The following is a 22,097-nucleotide window of genomic DNA, read 5'->3' on the forward strand; positions in this document are numbered from 1 at the left end:
CAGTCAAATAAAAAACTATGATAGAGATCGTTACAAGCATAGTTTTATAGGGGTTTATTACACTAACCAGGTTGATAATGTGCGAAAAAGTGGTGAATTTAAGTGTGCAGAAGCTAAAAAAGTGTTGAAGTGGCAGAGTGCAGAAACAACTTGATCAACTCGGAAAAAGAGCGAAAAATGGCCAGAGCCGAAGACAAGTTGATCAGTTGGGGACAAGCAATGGAGCATGGCTCATCATCAAGTTGATCAAGTGGAGCTTACCACATGAAATGATGAGTCATAGGAGAGAGAAAGGAAGATGCTATCTCAAGGGCATTAATGTCAAATCAGGATGAGCTCACCCTAGGAATTTGTGTCCAATGCCATCCTATAAATAATAGAGAGAATGCACACAGAAGGGACACCATCATCTTCAGTCACAACATTCCACACTTCACACTTTTATTCGTAGCATAGAGTAAGGAAGTTAGCAGCCACCGGAGTCAACGTTCTACCGACATTTTCCTTCTCTTCTTTCTCATCAAGGAAGGAGGGACTTAGATCTGCAAAGAAGTCTTCATCGTTTGTGTTTTCCTTAAACCCCGAGGGGTCAAAACAATTGTTACTCAGTTTTTAGTTTTACTTTTCCGAAGCTTAGTTGTTTTTGATGTGTTTCTCTTAGTTACTTTTCGTTTGTTGATCGATCTTTAAATCTGAGTTCGGAATTCTATTTTAGTTGTGTTTATTAAAAATCATTTATGAAATACTGTTTTTAATGCAAGCTGTTTTGGATCTGATGTTCTCTGATTTCATTTCTTTCGTTTAGTTTTAGTTCTGTTCTGAGTTGAAGTTAGATCTGCATAATTTAGCTGTTTAAGTTTAGATCTGAGTTTAGATAGAGTTTGTGATGCATGTTGGGTTGAAGTTGGTGATCTCTGAGTTAGATTCTGTTCTGATGATTGCTTGTTATTCTGTTTTCGATTTCTCGTAGTTAGATCCAAGTTTTAGTTCATCAACTTGCATGAGATTAGGATAGATACTATAATCTGCTTTCCTTCGTTTGATTTACATGGATTTGTGTTTTAATTTGTTTGTTTTCTGCTTTCATGTTAGTTGCTCTGTTTAAATCTGCCGTAGGTGTTTTATTAAGTTGCTTAGCGAAGAAGAAGGTTGTAGTCCATTAGAGTAGCAGTCTCTGTCACCTTTTCGTTGTTTACAACTTTATAATAGTGTGTTCATTTGTGTCAGTGGTCCCGAGTTACTTTTTAATTTTTAGAGAAGTACCTTCCCATCCATAGTTTAGTTGATCAATCCAGCATGTTTCTTAGTTTTGAGTCAATCTAATTAGTTGATCCGTTTAGTTACGTGAGTTGACCAGTTTAGTTACTAAACTCCAAACTTAACCCACTGCAAAGCGTGGCAGCAGCCAAAACCTCCCAAATGTCCCAAACACAACTTGATATGAGCCTCTGTCATTGAGGGGTTCGACCCTTACTTCTCTTTACTAGTTTATAGTATTGTAGGTTAAGGTCTTGAAAGCACTGAGTCTCTCCGTTTGCACCCAACGACCAGTTAGTAGCCTGCTTGATCCACTGGACATTTATCTTGATCAAATGCGTGAACCCTATGTGCCTTTTTAATCTGCATGCGAACGTTAGACTTTAGGAACACGAGCTTTCAAACTACAACAACAAAAAAATAATACTATTTTGAAAAATATAGAATTAATATTAATATGACTTTAACTTTAAGTTTCTCTCTCAATTTAGTCACTTCCCATTAGATTAAAAAATTAGGTGATTTTGCTCAATAAAATCATTAACTTTCCCAATAATTTGCTAATTTTCATGAAAATTAAAATTGGTGGAGTACGAAAAACCACAAACTTTTAACTAGATTTTGGTCAGATTCGAAAATTTGGCATATTAATATTTTTCAGTGAGAGATATTTTTCACAAATACAGTATAGAAGATTTTGGTAGCATATTGCTACAACATGTAATATTTTAATTTGGTTGAATTTCCTGTCTCGTATAATACAACCTATTTGGAATTGAATTGGAATTATAACTCATTTAAATTGAATAGAAAGATTATTCAATTTCAAACTCTATGTTTGGCAAAAAGTACTCCATTGTCCAAGATTAATGACTGATTTCTTTTTTCATCCGGCCACAATTAATTGACACTCGTATTTTTTACTGCATTTGGTAATGGTCCTCACAGTCTACTAACTTATCACACTTAGTGCTAGAGAAAAATATCAAAATACCTATCTTGTCATATCGAAAAAATACCAAAAATACCGAATTAGAGGTATACCATGATTTGAGGCACGGTATGTTACCTTACTGAAATAATTCGGTAAGGTAACAATATGAATTTTCATATACTGCGGTATACTGCTGCATACCAAAATTTGATATATACCGTAAATTAAGGTATATACTGAAAAATATAAATATAATTATATATAAAATCATGTATATTTTTTAAATTATAAAATCTATTGTGATTAATAGTATGAAATTAAACAATAAAAAAGTAGGACTCACATTCCACTAACTTTTTCAACTCACTTCTCACTATATTTCTTAAAATTGGATCCGGGTCAAACAGACTCAATTAATCGTGGACGGAAGGAGCACCAGGGGCGGAGCTAGAAATTTTTAGGAAAGGGGGCAAATTTACATATGAAGGAATTTTAAAATTTTGAGGAGGGGCATTTACTAGAAGATTAAAAGAAATAAAGATAAAATAGGTACATAAATACATGGGATTGAAAACATGAGGTTGGGCAATTGCCCCTCTGTGAGTACATGTAGATACGCCCCTGGGAGTAACTAATAGTATGAAATTAAATTTGAAGAAATTGCACAAACACACACATGCGCGCACACACGCACTTACAATACTTTGTGTGTGTATTGCGTATGCGCTATAGACATATACATAACGAAGATATCTAATTTATAACTATTTGACATTTCAATTATCCACTTTACATATGAAATTTAAATTATGGAATCAAAAGTTTTAGAATTATAATTCAATTTTAAATCCAAATATTTTTATGATACAAAATATTGAATTTGGAATTGAGGATTCCGATTATAATTATAGACTCCAATTTGCATAGCAAATGGAATGTTATTAAAAAAACAAGATTTTGTGAAAAAAAAAAAGATATCATGAACTAACTAAACCATGAAAATTGTTGTGTTTATATATTTTGTCCCATCTCCATTTATTACTTCCACGCGCAAATTGAGGTACTTTCGTGTGATTTTTAGAAATATTTTCCAATGAAAATTAATTAAATCAGTTAATAAGAGTAGTAATTCGAAAATACTCCGCAAAATTTATAATAGGCTGGGCCGATAAGGTATGATTGGCATGGGGCCCAACTAGGTTCACACCCCATGATTAGAGTAGGTTGAGTTAGGCTTTGTAAAAATATAGGCCCAGTCCACGCTTATTTGATACTCCTACTACCTCCGTCCCAAAGACTATGCACTTTGAGCTCGACATTGATTTTAATGTAAAATTGATAAAGTAAGAGAAAGATAGAGAGAAAAAGAAATTAAGTATTGCTAGTGGAGAATGAGTACCACCTCATTAGAGAGAAAAGCCTTTACAAAATTAAAAAGCGCACATTCTTGTGAGACGAAATAAAAAAGATAGAGTGCATATTCTTGTGGGATGAAGGGAGTAGTAAACTGGTTGGATTTTATTGTACAAAATAATTTTTTTTATGTTTTGGAACTACTCATTTGTTTTAAATTTATTTATTAAATATTATAAATTAAAAATAGTATCAATTGAAGGATTTACCTTTATAAATTTGTTTTTACCTATATATAGGCCATATACTACAATATTTATTAAATAAATATGTATATATAAATAGGGAGTAAAATGACACCAGAGCATCCGCAGCGGTTGCAAAATCGTCGTCCGTCCGTCCGTGCCAGCGACACGGTGCTGCTCTTAGCTAAGAGCACGTCCGTGCCGCTGAGCACCCTTACGTGGCGCTGTTTGATTGGACGCCGTTGGCATATTCAATTTTATTTTTTATTTTTAAATTTTTTTTAAAAAAAATGTTTTTAAATTAAAAAAAAATATTTTCCCACTTCCCAAAAAATTATATCTGTTTTCTACCCACTTTTAATTTATTTTTCAATTTTTTTTCCCAAAATTCACATTTTCATCGATAAATGCCCCCACTTCAACACACAAAAAAAATCACATTTCTCATATATTTTTTAGTCTTTAATTATGTAATTTTTAATTTGTAGGATTTTAATTATGTATTTTTTTTATTTCTAGGATTTTAATTATGTATTTTTTTTTAGGATTTTAGTTATGTAATTTTTATTTTTTAATGTATTTTTATAATGTCGAAATATTTTTAGTAATTGAAGTATTTAAATTGAATAATAGAATGGTGGGACCCTTGAGCTTGTCCTTGCAGAAGAGCACGGATGTGGGTGTTGTGCTCTTAGCTAAGGACAAAGAGTAAAAGTGGGTCCGGGCCCACCTCCGTACTCTTATTTAAGAGCACGGATAGGAATGCTATAATGTTTCCCTATATAAATAATCACAAAACTACCTAAAATGTACGTGGATGTGTATCTTTACCACCAACACATTTTTTGATTAATCATTTGTTATTTCTGCAGTTTCATAATTCTATCCTCTAGGCATCAACTAAAACGATTGGTTGGTCAGGAGGTTTAATTGTAATTTTCACTAATTATTATAGTTTAGAATGCTTTTTTTTTCTTTTTCTCTTTTCGTTTTTAATTTCCAAATAGCCTCCTCTACAAGTAAACGGCTTGTGAAATTGAAATGGCATCTTTATTGTGATCATGTGAAATTAAAGATAAAGTTGCCTCATAAAGCAGTCACCTCCTCGTGACTAAAACTCATCATTTGATCTTTTCTCAAGATTTGGACATTAATTTTTTGGTCTCATCATTGTAGCATCACATTAGATATTGAAAATATCTTTTTTCTTTATAATAGCCAGTTCATTCATTGCAGGAGAAAACCCGAAAAAGTGAAAGTTCATGGTGAAATTATCTTTTACTATCATAGAAGTATATATCCATTTATCAATACACGTCAAATATCAAATGCACAAACACACACACAAATGAATGCAAAATGTTGTATATATTGATAGGTAGGTGAGGTTTTTTTTTTTTTTTTTTTTTTTTTTTTTTAGAATAGTTAGGTGGGGTTCATAAATCACCAAACCCTTTATCGAATTCAACATTGAAATTATGGTGTTATGCTAAATGTAGAAACTATTAGCTTGCTATGAACTCTTAATCAATAAATCAATCAATGTAGAAGTAATTAGGAACTCGTAATCAATAAAATCAATGTAGGAAAGACTAAACATAATCAAACAATTTGAATTAGGTGAACCAATGCCATTAATGTTTAATGCGATATCCATCTCAAGATTTGCCTTATGAAAGTTAGTATCACCAGCATTTACTTAAGTCCAAATTGTGAATTCAAATACTTTAATAATTTTTTCCAAGTGAGGAATTGACAAGCAAAATATCTAGAATGATGTCAATTCAAACATAAAAAAACACAACATATCATCAAACGCACGTACACCAAAAGAACAAACACATAAGCTAACAAAAAATCTGAACAAAAACTCGAGTAATCTTCAAATCCCAACTTAAAGGATTTGTGTACTAGATAGATAGGATGGACATCTTGAAGTTGATTTGGATAGGAAAACTTGTGAGCATCAAATGTCGGTATTGAGAAAGTTGCAAGAACATGTGATGGTGGATTAGTACAAAAGCGAAGTATTAATCTTCCTGGCTGGATGATAGATGGCCTCTATCTCTCAACTAATTTGTTCTTATTAGCAATTATATCATGATTAGCCATTAATTTATATAGGTAATCCATCCAACACGTTCAACTTTGTTACTTTAATTTGTCGATTTAGGCGTCAATTTTGAAGTAATAGCAGGAAGAAAGGATAAATTTAGGCCAATTTCAATTTTTTACACATATCAGTAAATTTATATTGGTCCCCTTTCCGAGGCATTCCCTTTCATGGTTATAATTATTCCATGCAAAAACAGGCATTTTTTTTCTCTTTATTAGTATACCTAATTTATGTTTTGATATTAACATCATTAATATGTGTTTATGTTTTGATATTAACATCATTAATATGACACGTCTTCACGATGCTGAAATATGGAATGTTTGCGGTTAAAAGGCACTGGTGAATTTATAGCATATAAATGTTGAAAAATCATTCACCGATACGACGTCATAATGCTAATATGGTTAACCAAGATTTAGTGCTAAATATTTTTACTTTTACACAATCTTTATTAACATAGTTTTAGGGCTGGGATGTCAATCGGGCCAGTCCACCGGGTTTCGGGTCAACCCTATTCGGGTTGCGGGTCAATCGGGTGCGGGCTAATCGTGTTGTGATTTTTTTTGGGGTTATAAAAGTTCAGCCCTAACCCTAAAAGCTCGGGTTTCGGGCTAGCCCAACGGGCTAATCGGGTGCTACCGATAAAATTAACATGCGACCAATCCAATAAATAATTGTGAAAATTAGTTATATTTATAAAATGTAAAATATTTAATTATGATATATTTGAGATATCTGTTTAAACTCAAACATAAACACGAGCATATACTAATATTTGAGATTTATGCAAAATAAAACATAAACATCAAGAAATTTTAAAGCATGTTTTAGAAATTTAAATATATTTTTTAGTAAATTTGAAGTTTCTAATTTATATATCAATTTATTATGTTAATAAAAATTTAATATATAAAATTGAAAGTTATTTTTTTAGTAATCTATATCATAAAATAACCAATGAAGTGTCGAATTAGAGTCAAACAAATAGAACAATAGAAATTTTATCGGGTTTTCGGGCCAGTCCATCGGATTTTCGGGTTTGGCCCTAACAGGTTACGGGCTAATTGGGTGCGGGCTAGTCGGGCTGTAATTTTATCGGGCTAGAATTTTCAACCCTAGCCCTGTAAATTTGGCAGGTTATTCGGGCCGGCCCACGGGTTGCGAACTACATTGACATCCCTAGTTTTAGGCAATGTGGAGATGGCTATTCTTGATTTTACTGCAGAAATAATATAATACCCCATCTCTATCGGATGCTGTTAATTCACGTACCCAACTCGTATAATTTAAAATATTTACATATATGCAAGCAAAATGGAGTAGTTTATTTTTCGTCAAAATATTTAATGCTAACTATGTACTCCATGATTGGATAAATTAAATGAGAATTTTATACATATAAATTTGTAATATCCGTAGCTTTAATTTGGAGTATAATCACAAAAAAAATGGAGCATTGATGTAGTGTAAAATGACATTTTCTCTTTAAAATTAAACGTTCACCTTTCACCTTTCTCCAACCCAACTTAAACATACATAAGTTTTTTGGTGTGGATAGTGACAGAAAACCTCATAAAGGGAGAGTGGGCAGAGTTCACGTGGGATTCATATGCAGCATTGCTAAATCACAACGATGCTCTTTAAAGCCAAGATAACAACAAATATATCTCCACCCATCAAACACACACCCTTTTAATTTTTCCTTTATCCTCTTATTTTTCTAACGCCATGTGTCCGATTATTGCATACCACAATAGTTTCTTGATGTTAAACATTTTAGTAACGGGGATGTATGTATTGTTGGTATGGAAATTAGTCGAGGATGACGTTTGTCTTTAAAGGGTTCGATTGTACACATCAGTTGTGCAAAACAATAAATGTGAGATTTATTATAAACGAAATGAACTATTTCTTGTAATTGATTGAGTTTTACTGAATATAACAAAAACTCGTTAGTACGGCTTCTTATCATAGTTAAATGCATATAAAAACTCGTTAGTACGTGCAAACAACCTATATATCAAAAGCTAGGCCGGAAAAGATGGTCATGCGTTATTTGTTATTCTAATCAAAGGTATAGTTAAACTTATGATTTAATTTAATAGCAAAGTGTAAAATAAACACATTAATTGTAAATACTACTAGTAAGTGCATATTAGAACTATATAAATGGGTCGACAAAAATATATGTAGGGAAGGAAGGTTAGAGTACAAGTTATGCTATAGAAACGAGGAGGGCGGTTTTAGCCAATACTAAAATAGTGTATGGATGCCTTGGCTCATTTGATAAGGTACCCAGTTTTCAGCTTTAGGTACCACACATCCACCAAATTTTCTTGCAACAAAAGTTTTGGGTTAAAGTTAATAAAACAATACTTATCAAATTAATGTTTCACGTGCATTAGGTGGACCATATTTACTCAATGAATATAATTGTTTTAAACTTTTAATACACATTTGAGGCCTTTGTATAGAAGTAGTAAGTAATAAAACGTAGGGATTGCATTGGAATAATCAAATCTTAATATAGAACTAATAACCAATATTAATCTTTGAATATCTAATAGATATAAATAATGTATATAGCAATATAGTAATACCTCCACCACATAGCAAGAGTCACATTTTTTCTGATTCATCCCATAATAAGAGTCACATTTATATGTAGGCCTAACATTTTACCAACTTATTTTACTCACATTTTATTAAAAATAAAACTAATATATAAGTGAGACTTATAATCCACTAACTTATTCAACCAACTTTTCTTTATATTTCATAGAACTCGTGCAGTCGTGCCCACACCAAATGTGACTTTTACCCTGTTAATAAAAAAGATGGGATATGAGAAGATATGTAAAACAAAGATAAGAAATACGGGCTTCATGTCAAAATATGCAAAGATATGATTTTTTTTTTGTTGTTGTTTGATTGAAAAGAAATTATCTAAATTTGTATAGTACTCCCCCCGTCCCATAAAAGATGTCACACTTTCCTTTTTAGTTTGTCCCACAAAAGATGTCACATTTTCCTTTTTGGAAAAAATTCTCTCTCACATGAATATAAAAATTATATTTTCTCTCTCCATTTAACACACAAAACAAAACCTCCTAAAATTTCATGCCGTCCCACAAGTGTGATATCTTTTGTGGGACGGAGGGAGTATATAATATAACATGGTTAAAGTTATACTATAACTTTTGGTAAAATTGGGTAGGGCTCTTGTCTTATATTGGATTTTGAGTTAAACTTAACTATGATATCAAAAATTAAAAAATGTCCATATATAATTGAAAGGACAGGAGAAGGATAATTCTTAAAGTTTTGTTTATGCTATATGTTAGATTTCCCTTCCCCTCTATTCAGATATGCTTATTTTTGTCTAATCTGATTTGATTTTCTTAATTAATTCGTTTCTATCTCTATCATATTATAATATAGATACTAATTTAACTCATTGGCTGTATGATGTAAATCTGTATGTCCTTAATTAGAACGATTACATTTCCATTATATTGTATGATGTAGATCTAGTGAATATGTGTTAAAATATGATAGAAATATGTTTGTCGTACGATAAACATAGTAAATACTCCATTACTCAATGATGAAAAATAGCTTGTTATAGGATGAATATAGTATTGTTGTCTGATGAAAATCTATTTGATTATTTTATTTTGTTGATATGATGAGTGATGAGGGTCAAACCTTTTGCATCAAACAATTTGGTGTGTGCATGACTTGAATACGAATTACTGAAGAGAGTCAGTAATACTAATACCTTCTTTCCTATGTTTGCAAGGTCAATCATCTTAATTATCATAATTTGATGGATCATATTTTTTTTAACAATTTATGCTTTATGATGATAACTTTTAGAAAATTTAACGAAAAAATTAACTAAGTTGTGGAAGAATAACATAATAGACTAAGAAAAAAACATAGATACTTCTAATAAACGTATAAAATAATTAAATAAAATTTATTTGAAAAATAGGTATTACTATATTAAGTTACAAAGTTATTTTATAATTAAATATAGTAATTTAATTATGTAGTGTATTAATTAATATTATCGTAATCAAGTCATTATATAAATCAATGACTTTTTTCCCCTAAAATGGTAGTGTTACAAAATCTCCAAAAGTTATTATAAAATTATATAAAACTAAATTAGGAGTTACTATTATGCATATACAGAGTAGTACAAATCAAATAAATTTATCTCTTTCTCATTTTATTAGGATTTTGCACTATTAATAATATTTCATCTTTTTTTCATAGATAAATGAATATAAATTTAAAAATTATGCATATAATTTTAGATTAGCATCAACTTAAAGGTAGTGTTATAATAAATTCAGAATCTAAAATTATGTCTTTAACTTATCATTACTCATTACATAAAACACAATTTTATTGAATTGAGCAAGATCCCCTAATTCTCAAAAACATAAAGCAAAGTGGGAAATGGTTCGTGGTGATCGACAGCAAGAAAAGACAACCTATAAATGCTCGAAAACAAAAGGTTATCGCATCATACAAGCTTCGTCTTCATTTTTTCTCCCTCCCAAAAAAGTAAACAATAAAACAACATTATAACACTGGTCCATACACATATATCTGCATAAACACAAAAGCTCCAAAACAAATGAACTCTCACTCTCCCTCTCTCTCTCTCTTTCATAAAAACAGCCAGCCAGCCTATACAGTTCTTCTATGGAGTTATCCTCAACAATGAAGAGAGCTAAATCTCTCCACTGACTCTGCTTCACCACCAAGCTTCTTTTTTTTTTCTTTCTTCTTCTCTGTTTCGGTCTCTTAAGCTCCAATTCTCTAATTACGCATTTCCAATTTCTCACCGCACTAACGGAATTAGGTCTAAATAATCCCCCATTTCCGGCGTAATGCGGAGTTAGAAAAAGTACTAGTAGATATGTTCAAGCCGGTGCGATGGTGGAGCGACAAGAACAGAATCAAAGCTGTTTTCAAGCTGCACTTTCATGCATCTCAGGTACAAAGACTCGATTTTTATGTCTCTTTTTTGGATTTTGTGATAACATATTCAAGCATTCTTCAATGATTGAACATGTGTGGTGTGGATAGAATTAGAAAGAAACACAATGCAGTTATAATTATGTATCACATTATCTACTTTAAGATTAGCTTTGCCTATGAAAATGGTGTAGACAGAGAGGGGGAGAATTAAGCATTGTGTGAAATTGATCAGGTGACACAGGTTGGAGGGGATGGATTGATGGTCTCTGTTGTTCCCGGTGACACCGGAAAGCCCTCTTCGAAATCGGACAAGGCAGCAGTTCGAGATGGGGGCTGTGTGTGGGAGAATCCAGTCTATGAAACTGTCAAGTTCAATCGGGATCCGAAATCAGGCAGGATTCAGCAAAAGACATATTACTTCATCTTAGGCACGGTACTGTAGCTTGCTCAGGAAGATGGCATTTGTTGTGTTTCTTGGCTTTTGTTGAGATGATTGATTCGTTGCTGAGACTGCTTTCTTGATGTTTTTCGTAGGGTTCATCGAGGGCAGGAGCTGTGGGAGAGGCTTCCATTGATCTTTCGAGTTATGCTGAGGCAAGCAAGCCCTCCTTAGCGTCTATCCCACTCAAGAACTCAAATTGTGAAGCCGTGCTTCATGTGAGTTCCCCTCTTTGTCGAGCATTCGTGTAACACTTCATTTGCATTTTCTATGAGTTGGTTGAGGGATCCTTTTCCTTCCCTTTTTTTAAGTTGTGTTTTCTTGACTGATTGCTGATCTGATAAAGATGTCTCAACAGGTATCTATCCAGAGGGTTCATGATCAAAGGTAGTGATAAATACTGTTCTTTATGTTCTATTTTCATGTATTGATGCTCGTATATATTCGAGAATAATACTCTGACTCTCTCCACAGGGAGATTGAAGAGAATGAGATTGCAAGTTTGCATTCTCAGGATCATGATGTTGATGGAACAGTCAGAAGCGATTTTGTTGAAGTAATCTCATGTTCTCTACAACTACTTCCTTTTAAGGCATTTGCTTTGGGTGGTACATATCTTAGACTGATAAGAATACTATAATGGGATTGAGCAATTTTGAAGTTGTTTGATCATTCAAAAACTCAATCCTATGAGTGTTTTCAATCTAATATATTGCCCAAAGTGAAATTGTTTAGTGATGAGTACTCATGTAGAGTAATTCTCTTGATGTTCTTGTTTAACAGGATGCACCATCTAGTAAGGCTGAATTTGAGACAACACTCCGGGCTTCTAGTGGATCGGACATCACCCTGTCGAGCTCTGGGAGCAGCTCTGGGCTAGAAGCACCTTGGGAGATGCAGATGAAGACCGAGCCTGTTGTGTACTTGTCGCCTTCGACAAATTTGGGGCCAAAATCTGACACGCCCTCCCCAGTGCACAAAGAGCACCAGAGGTCGTGGGAGTGGGTGAGGGACTCTGCCCCCAATGACTCTCAAACCACCATAAAGGAAACTTTTCTAGATGAGGAGGCTCCGGATGTTCTGATCGAGAAGCTGAAAGCTGAAGTTGCTGTCCTGTCGAGACAGGCTGACATGTCCGAGTTAGAGCTGCAGGCGCTACGGAAGCAGATTGGGAAAGAGAGCAAAAGAGGGCAGGATCACTGGAGAGAAGTTGTTTGCTTGAAACAAGAAAGAGATGCTTTCAAGGAAGAATGTGAGCGGCTCCGAGGCAAAACCAAGGCTAATTTCCTCTTTGATGGAGTGGATTCACAGACGGTTGTTGATGAACTCAGGCAAGAACTGAGTTACGCAAAAGAGTTGAACACAAACCTTCGTGTTCAGCTCCAGAAGACTCAAGAGTCGAACTCTGAACTGATTCTTGCAGTGAGAGACCTTGAGGAAATGCTGGAGGAGAAAAATAAGGAGATGGATGGAGGATCGAGACAATTGGCAGTCGTTTGTCAGCTCAACAACACCGATGATGATGAGGATGATGAGGATCAGAAGGCGCTGGAGGATATTGTGAAACAGCATGGTGAAGTTGAGGGAACGTCTCTTCTAGAACAAGAAATTACCGAGCTCCGAAATGAAATAGAGTTCTACAAGAGGGATAAAGACGAGCTGGAAATGCAGATGGAGCAGCTAGCCCTTGATTATGAGGTCATGAAGCAGGCTAATCACGACATGACATGTAGGCTCGAGCAGAGCCAGATCCACGAGCAGCTAAAGATGCAGTACGAATGCTCGTCTCCCGACACCAATGCTGATGAACTCGGTGCCTGCATTGAGAAGCTGGAGCACGAATTGCAGAGTCGTACAGAGGAGTATGAATCCTCACTTGTCAGAATAAGTGAACTTCAAGGCCATGTTTCAAGCCTAGAGAAGGAAGTTGAGAAGAGAGCACGTGGTTTTGAAGCTGATGTGGAAACCCTCACACGCTCCAAAGTCGAGCAGGAGAAGAGAGCGATAAGGGCTGAGGAAACACTGAAGCAGATGAGGTGGAAAAATGCCAATGCAGCGGAGCGGCTGCAGGATGAGTTCAGGAAGCTTTCTGTGCAGATGGCATCGACATTTGAGGCCAATGAGAAGTTGGCCACCAAGGCTCTGGCGGAGGCAAATGAGCTCCGTGTGGACAAGGCTCGCCTTGAGGAAACGCTCCGTAGGATTTCTGAAGAGCACCAGTCAGTTGAAGGAAATTATGAGGCTCGATTGCGAGAAGTTACAGTCCAAGTTACCACGATGAGCAACCAAATAGAGAAGTTGCAATCAGATATACATGACCGAGGCATTCAGCTGGAACGCCACAGAGAGATTGCTGGAAAAACGGAGAGACTCCTCTCGAATGAAATCTCAATGCTCAAAGAGGAGATTGAAGAACAGATTGCCAAGAACAAGATTCTATTAGAGGAGAAGGGGAGTATGAAAGATGTGGTGCACGAGCTTGAGAGAATGAAAAAGTCGATTAAGGAAATGGAGTTGCTTGTGGAGCAAGGGAACGATGAAAAGGTTGAACTCGAGGGCAAAGTCATGGTTATGAAGATGGAGGCTGAAGAGTTGGATAAAGAATTGAACAGACTAAGATCTCTAGTGAAAGAAAAAGAACAGACAACAGGGAATCTGCAGTCGGAGCTGGATTCTCTCCGAGCTCAGTGTGTTGAATTGAAAGATTCTCTATCAGTTAACGAGGCAGAGAAAGAGGGTTTGAGGAAGCAAGTTTTGCAGTTGAGAAGTGAGCTCAAGAAGAAGGAAGATGCATACAAAATCATGGAGAGGAAAACTAGGGATGGCAGTGGTAGAGCAACAGCTGCTGATGCAATAAAAACTGGTCCAAAGACAAGCAAGCCCGCTCCTCGTGGATCCAAGGAGGCTTCAAATCTCAAGGAGAAAATAAAGTTGCTTGAGGTTAGTAAGTCTGCACTTTTTATGAGTTTTATCAGATTATTGAATGTATTCATATGTATATATTGATCTCCATTACTGTTTTCAACAGTGTGAAATCAATTTGAAGGAGACTTCTCTTGAAAAATCAGCTCATGCATTTTCGGAGAAAGAAAAGATTCTTCACAAGAAAATTGAAGAGTTGGAGGAAAGACTGAATGTAAAAGAAGTTGAAAAGGTTGGTTAAGTTAGTTACATGTCGTTTGTTTACCCAGCAAATGATCTCTCTTCGAATTTTTGTTTCACAACAATTTTAATAATGAATTATGCTGCAATGCAGCCACTTTTGGAGGATCAAGCTTCCAAGGGTAGATTGAGCGAAGAAGAAGCAAGCAACGGCTTATCAGACATTGAAGAACTGAAAAACGAAATGGGATTAGTAATGGAAAGAAACAAATCAATGGAAAAGGAATTGAAGGAGATGCACGAGAGGTATTCAGACATGAGCCTCAAGTTTGCAGAAGTTGAGGGCGAAAGACAACAGCTTGTAATGAAACTTCGCAATCTAAAGAACATGTCTCCTTCGAAAAATATGTTTGCTCCGGTTAACTGGTAAGGATGTTTAGTGTGACTGTTTCATACTCAAAAACTTGTAAATTGTGAAAATTTGTTGTTGGTTCATTAGAAATAAGATGTAACATACATTTCAAGATTGATCTATACCGTGTAGAGGATGCGTTCAGACACAATTTTTTCATTCTATTTTTCTTGTCTTGTAGTATTATACATAAGCCTGAATGTTGGTTTATAGCTATTGATTTTGCAGTCATTTTTTTTGGTTAAAAGTCGATTGTTGCATATCAGTATCACGATTAATTTTGGTCAAAATAGTTGTAATGTTTTGCACAAATCAAACATAAATAAAGAAGATATATTGAAGATAAAAGCTGCTTTTAACCTTTGAATTAATGATTCATTTATAAGAAAATCAATGAAAGAGATGAAACTGTTAGCTGCACTAGTTAAGGTTTGGTTTAAGATTTACAATTATGCATCAGCAAAACTGTATCTGTTATGCATCTCTAAATTCAAGTTGTAACAATTTATGGTATTATATCTTCCAAAATCAAATAACCAAAAACTTTGTATCTACATGTTAAATAAACGCAAAATTTTGTATTATTTCCACAAAATCAAACTATCTTCCAACAAACCATATTGCCCTCGAGAAAATAACATGCAACAGAAGATGGAATGATACTATCCGTCGAAGTCTGTCACCTAATATTATTTCATATAAGGTTTTCTATCAAATACACAACTACTACTCAACCAAATAAAGTTAGAGATGTAGGATTGTAATTTACTACTCAAGTCCGAAATGCTTTATGTGCAAAGTGAGAAGCGCGACAAGATAGACATCCCGTGTCTCTTTTCAATATCAATAGTCTCCAACATTCTCCTTACACGGCCTGGCTCATTAGCAGAAGTTGGGTTTCAGAAAAACCAAGGATCCATCATAAGGAGCAAGACTGCGAAGAGTAACAGTAAGCAATAACCTCACCTCCAGCGCTGGCATCCTTTGCTTCCAAGTTAGCTCATCTTTTCAACAACACCTGCTGTGTCACGTATAATGTATTACAACTAAATTCGTTTCATGCCATTAAAGAATTCTGATCCCTTCCATCTTGTCAAAAAAAAAAAAACTACTGTTCTACCTGGACGCAATTCAGATGGCCATAGAGACATGTGAGATGAACAGTATCGCCATTTGATACAGGTTCATCAATGTTACCATCAAAATTATCTGAAAATGCACATAAGTTCGAGAGTTAGCAAACAAAGCAACCTCAAGCTTTAACTTGCATCATAAATAGTATAAAATGTTTGCTCTGTTGGCTAAACTCAGACTAGTGGTTCACTAGCTAGCCATTAATTTTGATTATACTGAATAAAAACAATTCACCAAAATATGCAGACAACATAAAACAAGGTATTTATTTAACATGCACATTCTCACAGGAATCCAGCAAGTAAAAGAACTCCAATAGATTTGCGGAAAAAGGAAGCAAAACAGTGACCAACATACAAGCAGCCCAAGTTACTTTGACATTAAGACACCAACCATACTAAAAAGTCTTGTTTATTAGATTACCAAGACCAGAATCTGTAATTTTGCATGCATCCAAATAAGGGAGTTGAGTATGATAAGCCAGACAATTTTCTCAGGCCCTCACTAAACACAATGATATATTTAAATTCTCCTGATTAAAGACGAACCAACCAATAGTACGAAAACTGACGTTCAAAGTGACTAACAGAGATTAAAGTGCCTAGATTGCTTATAACATGCTATCAGATATGAACAAAGAGCAATGTGCCTTGCACTGCTTTATGTATGCCAATGAGGTTATTGAGTATTGTTGTCAGCTTTCCAAATTACATTTGATTTACAAGTAGTACCTGATTATATGTAACCCAAAATTCTAACAGTTTTTTGTTAATAATTACCATACTGAATCGAAACTAGGATGGGTCTACTGTACACCTTAGAGTGTAAGAAACTTACAGCTTGAACAGTGCCCAGGTACACTATCATTTGAATACATCAGCACTACACACCATTAAAGCCAGCAGTCACTAGAGTTGATTCTCTGGGCTTGACTTGCCACAGCCCCATATTCAGCACTAGATGTCAGCAACATCATCAACATCACTAGGTGTTCCGGATTAACACTGCTCTTTGGATTTTTCACTTTACGATGCTGAGAAAAGGATAAGATTGAAAAGAAACACCAATCACCAATAATCATTACACGAGCAAAGTCCATCTTTGAAATGATGAAATCTATTTGCATCTCTCAAGATAATCTCACGTCCAGTAATCTTCGAGATTAATTTAATAGCCGTATGACAATCTCCACAAACCCTCAGGTTTTTCATAACTCGAATAGGTACCCCTTCAGGTAATTTCACAAGTCCAAACACCACAGCCAACTTTTCACTGTGATGTGTTAAGTTTTGTGCCTTTTCTTCCTCTTCCACATCATGGAGGGAAAAGGCTCCATCAGGGTTATATCCAGCTTCCCTTAACATTCCACTTAGCTTCTCCCACGTTCTAATAATCAACATATGTTCAGGGTGCGGTGTGCTCTGTCCACCAGTAAACATATGCACTTCTTTGTCCACCTCAATCCAACTACAACCAGGTGGTTTGCTAACCTTCCTACACTTCATCTTCTTCCTCAGCGTAGCAACATCGCCCCATCTACCTTTTGACGCGTAGATATTTGATAATAGGACAAAAGGACCAGCATTTTTGGGTTCAAGTTGGACAAGCTTCTTCGCGGCAACTTCTGCAAGATCAGAATTCATGTGGTTCCTACATGCACCCATCAGAGAACCCCAAACAATGGCATCTGCCTCTACAGTCATTTCATTTATCATATTATAAGCCTCATTCAGTTGGCCAGCTCGCCCAAGCATATCAACCATGCAAGCATAGTGGGCAGTGGTTGGCTCAATCTTATATTTTGACTTCATGGAATCAAATATTTCCTTCCCTTCCTTCACTTTTCCACTGTAACTGCAACCAGATAGAACTCCGATGAATGTTATATCATCTGCATGGATACCTGATGAATACATTTCTCTGAACACTTGTAGCGCCTCATCTCCTAAACCATGTTGGGCATAACCTGTAATAAGAGAGTTCCACATCACTATATCCTTGCAAGAAGATCTATCGAATACTACTTTCGCCTTGACAACATCACCACATTTCATATACATAGTCATCAAAGTAGATGACAAATATACATCATCATCAAACTTGGACCTCAATACTTGGGCGTGTATCTGTTTACCATGATCTAGAGTGGCAAGAGTGGCACAAACTGAAAGAATACTGATTAGTGATGGGAAATGTGACTTAACTCCCTCGCTCTGCATCAGACGAAACAGACTAAGTGCTTCTAATTCAAATCCTTTCCGCTCATAAATTTTAATCATAGCCTCCCAGGTCCCATTATCCTTTTCCCTCATCAGGTCAAAAACTTTCCTTGCTCTAGAAACTTCCCCATTCTCTCCCAACCCAATAATCATAGCATTGCAAGCAACAACTGATTTGATTGGCATAGCCTTGAAAAGCTCCCAGGCATCCTCAGTCCTCGCACATTGAACGTAGCCCATAAGCATCGCCGTCCAAGTTACCTCATTTCTTTCAGGCATGACCTCAAAGAGTTTCCTAGCGATATCTGCCTTCCCATTCTGTACATAACCTGAAATCATCGTTGTCCAAGAAACTACATTTTTCTGCTTCATGCAATCAAATATCTCCCGTGCCTCATCCAACTGACCTTTTGAGCATAGCCCTCCTATCATAGTAGTTTTGGCGACAACATCCTTCACAGGCATCAGATCATAAATTATTTTAGCCTCATCAATCCTGCCTTCACGGATCAGCCCATTCAACATGACTGTCCACGATATAACATTCTTCATTGGCATCCGCCAAAATAATGCCTCCGCCTCTGAAACCAAACCTTCTTCCACATACCCTCTAACCATGGCAGTCCAGGTTATGACATTTCTTTCCCTTTCAGGCATTAGATCAAATACTTCTCTAGCTTTCTTGACCATCCTATTCTTAATGTACCCAGAAATCAAGCCATTCCAAGAAACTGTATTCTTTTCTGGCATTGCATCAAACAAGCATTGTGCTTCATTCGGCTGGCAGTACTGAAAGTATCCAGATATAATAGAGTTCCATGAGGCAATAGTTTTTTGTGGAGTTCGATCAAACAACTTTCGTGCCATTTCAATTTCACCCAGACGGACATAATAAGTGATTTGAGAAGCAGTTGCCATGTCAGTGCAAGAACAATATCCTCGGTATTTAATTCTGAAGCACTGCAGTGACTAAAACTGGGTCAGTTGTCCAACTTCAAATTTTCAACTTAAGTGTAGTTTAAAATAACAACATATAAATGCGAGTCACACTATTTTTCCCTTTCCATCATAGATTTTCAGTCCATAGATATGTTATGAAACTTCTTCATTCTCTCCAGTGAATTTTATGAATCGTAGAATGCAACAGTTAGATGAAACATTGATGTCGTTGTTATGCAAAATAGATGCTCTTTCCCTTTTATTAAAGCTAAGCCCCTCTTAAAGATTATGAACAAATATTCACTGCTCCAGCAACCGCAACAGTATTTAATTGACCTCATACATATCAGACCGAGCTATTAAAAATGATACTGCATTGCCAGTTTTTTATGCAATCGTTCAATTCTCATGAAAATCATTCACAAGAGTTACCAAATATACTTAATTACTAAATCATGTACCTTTGTGATATGTGCTTCGGCGGCAGAGGAGCAACAAAAGGATCGGAGGTTTAAGAAGAGAAAGGGAATTGTGTGAATGTTGATCAGCGGCTTAAGCACCACAGCAGTCGCCATCTCTCTCCGCCTCTGCTATGTTACTTGAGTGAGTAGGGTATCGCAATCGAATCTTGTGATGTTTCCTATCTATAACTATATGAGAAATTCAGTATCTGCAATCAGTATTTGGTTGTAAAATTAATTTAAATGTTTTAAGCAAAACAGAGTGGTCATGGCCGCCCTCCGCCGAGTCTCCGCCTGAGCTCTGAGCTCTCAACGATTTGAAGAAGACGTTAGGTTGAAGAAGGAATAATCATTGGGCTTATTTGTATTGGGCCATTGTTAGGCTTGCTTTGGTGTAACAAAGCCCAAGTCCAACTTTCCAACATCAGATTTCCAGATGAATATATTTTTACTCTTGAAACATGATTAAAATTAATTAGCAATAAAAAATAATTGAACTAAGTTTAAATGAATAGTTTTATTGGATTGATTTATAGTGTTATGGTATGCAGTATATGGTCGGTTACAGCAAAGAAAATATAGTCGGCGTCACATAACTTCACAATTAGTTTAGTGTTGTAATTAATGTGTATTTGTTTTCCGATTTATAAAGCAAAGGGAGTTTGTATAATTCAGCAACAAATCACGATTCATATTCCAATTCTTTGATAACAAAGGATCCTCACCAGCTCACTGGTTTACATTTTGATTACTTTTGAATAATTGGAATCTTCTGAATTTATGTGATGCACGTTTTAAGTTGAAACACTCAATTATTCATGTGTTTAGTTTTTGACACGTTCGCTACTATTTCACATTTCCAAACATCTTCATTAACCCTAATTAATATCGCACCAATATGGGGAATTTAAGAACAATGCATTATTTCAATTTTGTATTATTATTTCTGACCTATGGCTTAATTTGGCCATTTTCTTCAAATGTCGTTGGATCAAATTTCCGCCCACATATTTATACATTAAACCAGGGGAATAATTATTATAATTCTGACATTCGCGCCACACATTGTAACCCTTTTACTTTTGTATATACGTATAAAATTTATTCTTTTACAAGAATGGAGTTCATGTACAATACACACTCCAAAAAAACATGATTTGCTCCAAAAAAATGCTCAATTCCTCAACAACAACAAAAAAAAAGGGTTACATCTAAAAAATATGAGCTACACATACATATAATTCACATTTTTTTGTTAAGCATGGCATACGTTATCACTAGAGCCATAACTAAGGCTTGATCTACCTGCGGTTCTACAACTAATGTTAGCACATCATCTCCCAATGCAACTCCACCTGCTGTTTGCTTTCCTATTACCTGCACATTCATCAAAAATTATCTCAATCTTGCACCAACAACAATCAACTTGAGGCTTAAATTTACACATAATTAATTAACCACGTTTAAATAAATTAATTAATTAATTACTCACCTCAGCCAACACTCGCCCCTCGTTATCCATAATCTTAAACATCAATTTCCTTTGAAATCCCAAAATCTTCAACATTATTGTAACGTTATTACATCTCAAAACAACATGGCAAGAAACAAATTGACTTGCAAAAACTTTCCACTTTTTCTTCACTTTGAACCATGTCCCATCCCTATCAACCTTTGAGTTATTCCATTTTCGCCCTTCCCACCATTTGAAAAACACTAGTTTCTGCAGAAACATACAAGAGCTACACAATATTAATAAGATTATAGCATAACAACCAATAGGTCAGGAATTCGAGGCACCTGATGTATATGTATGCATGAATAGTACTACCTTTCTTCTAATGGAGAAGAGCACTTGGCCATGCAAGTTCATGAGTAGGGTTTCCGTGGTAGACTTTGTTTGGTAATTATCGACACGAAACACTACATCGCCTTGGGAGTTGAAGACGGTGCAGCCATTGCCATTGATCACAAGGGATTTCATCCAAACGGTGAAGATCTCTCTCGTTGACGAAGAGTACCCTTCATCATCGGAGCAACCCTCAATCATCGATCTTTTCGGGTATACCTTAGCCATTAAACTACCTTCTAAATGGCTTGGCTGACCTTAACACACTCAAATAGGGTATAAATATGATGATTGGGTTTTATTGTTTTTTTCTAATATTTTTAAAAAACAAGAATACGTGTGCAGGTAACCTCTATAAGAAAGGCCAGATTAATTGGAGGAGGAAGCAGCTGCTGAATATTTTGACTTTGTTAAATTTATTACTAATATCTGCACGTTTGAGTTGTGCTAATGCCAGTTTGTCATCATTTGAAGCCTGCTTCTATAGACTATTAAATTATATGTATCATTTTTATAAGGCTTGTTAAGTCAATCATTAAATTTTTGGGCACAAGTTTGTTGGGTTATAAATATAATTTTATCTGTAGTTATGTTTTATATATCTATTGATATTAAACAAATATCACAAAAAGAATA

General features: G+C 35.2%; 3 protein-coding genes across 7 annotated transcripts; 1 reads left to right on the plus strand and 2 right to left on the minus strand.

The window, feature by feature from the left end:
- The first annotated feature begins 10,449 nt into the window (after positions 1-10,449).
- Positions 10,450-15,023, plus strand: LOC125215204 (uncharacterized). Its single transcript, XM_048116554.2, has 8 exons — positions 10,450-10,922; positions 11,139-11,339; positions 11,441-11,563; positions 11,704-11,732; positions 11,820-11,901; positions 12,129-14,285; positions 14,374-14,499; positions 14,602-15,023. The coding sequence occupies exons 1-8, from the start codon at positions 10,845-10,847 to the stop codon at positions 14,875-14,877; spliced, it is 3,072 nt and encodes a 1,023-aa protein (XP_047972511.1). The 5' UTR covers positions 10,450-10,844; the 3' UTR covers positions 14,878-15,023.
- Positions 15,024-15,422: 399 nt separating this feature from the next.
- Positions 15,423-19,925, minus strand: LOC125209076 (pentatricopeptide repeat-containing protein At1g56690, mitochondrial-like). 5 transcript variants are annotated; one of them, XM_048108674.2, is made up of 5 exons: positions 19,613-19,925; positions 16,831-19,181; positions 15,980-16,068; positions 15,826-15,877; positions 15,423-15,733 (listed from the first exon to the last, which is right to left on the minus strand). In XM_048108674.2, exons 1-2 carry the CDS (start codon positions 19,724-19,726, stop codon positions 17,061-17,063), a joined length of 2,235 nt encoding a protein of 744 aa, XP_047964631.1. In that variant the 5' UTR covers positions 19,727-19,925; the 3' UTR covers positions 15,423-15,733; positions 15,826-15,877; positions 15,980-16,068; positions 16,831-17,060. The 5 variants fall into 5 exon arrangements, with proteins under 5 accessions (XP_047964631.1, XP_047964632.1, XP_047964633.1 ...); XM_048108675.2 differs by having other exon boundaries at positions 15,826-15,880; XM_048108676.2 differs by having other exon boundaries at positions 15,423-15,877; positions 16,831-19,172.
- Positions 19,926-20,778: 853 nt separating this feature from the next.
- On the minus strand, positions 20,779-21,714 carry LOC125210979 (protein LURP-one-related 3-like). The gene is made up of 3 exons (XM_048110643.2): positions 21,444-21,714; positions 21,105-21,335; positions 20,779-20,989 (listed from the first exon to the last, which is right to left on the minus strand). The coding sequence occupies exons 1-3, from the start codon at positions 21,687-21,689 to the stop codon at positions 20,855-20,857; spliced, it is 612 nt and encodes a 203-aa protein (XP_047966600.1). The 5' UTR covers positions 21,690-21,714; the 3' UTR covers positions 20,779-20,854.
- Between the last annotated feature and the right edge of the window lie 383 nt (positions 21,715-22,097).

The sequence above is a fragment of the Salvia hispanica genome, chromosome 3 (assembly GCF_029641045.1).
Source record: "Salvia hispanica isolate PSC_SH4W2 chromosome 3, Shi_PSC_v1, whole genome shotgun sequence".
NCBI classification, from domain to species: Eukaryota; Viridiplantae; Streptophyta; class Magnoliopsida; order Lamiales; family Lamiaceae; genus Salvia; species Salvia hispanica.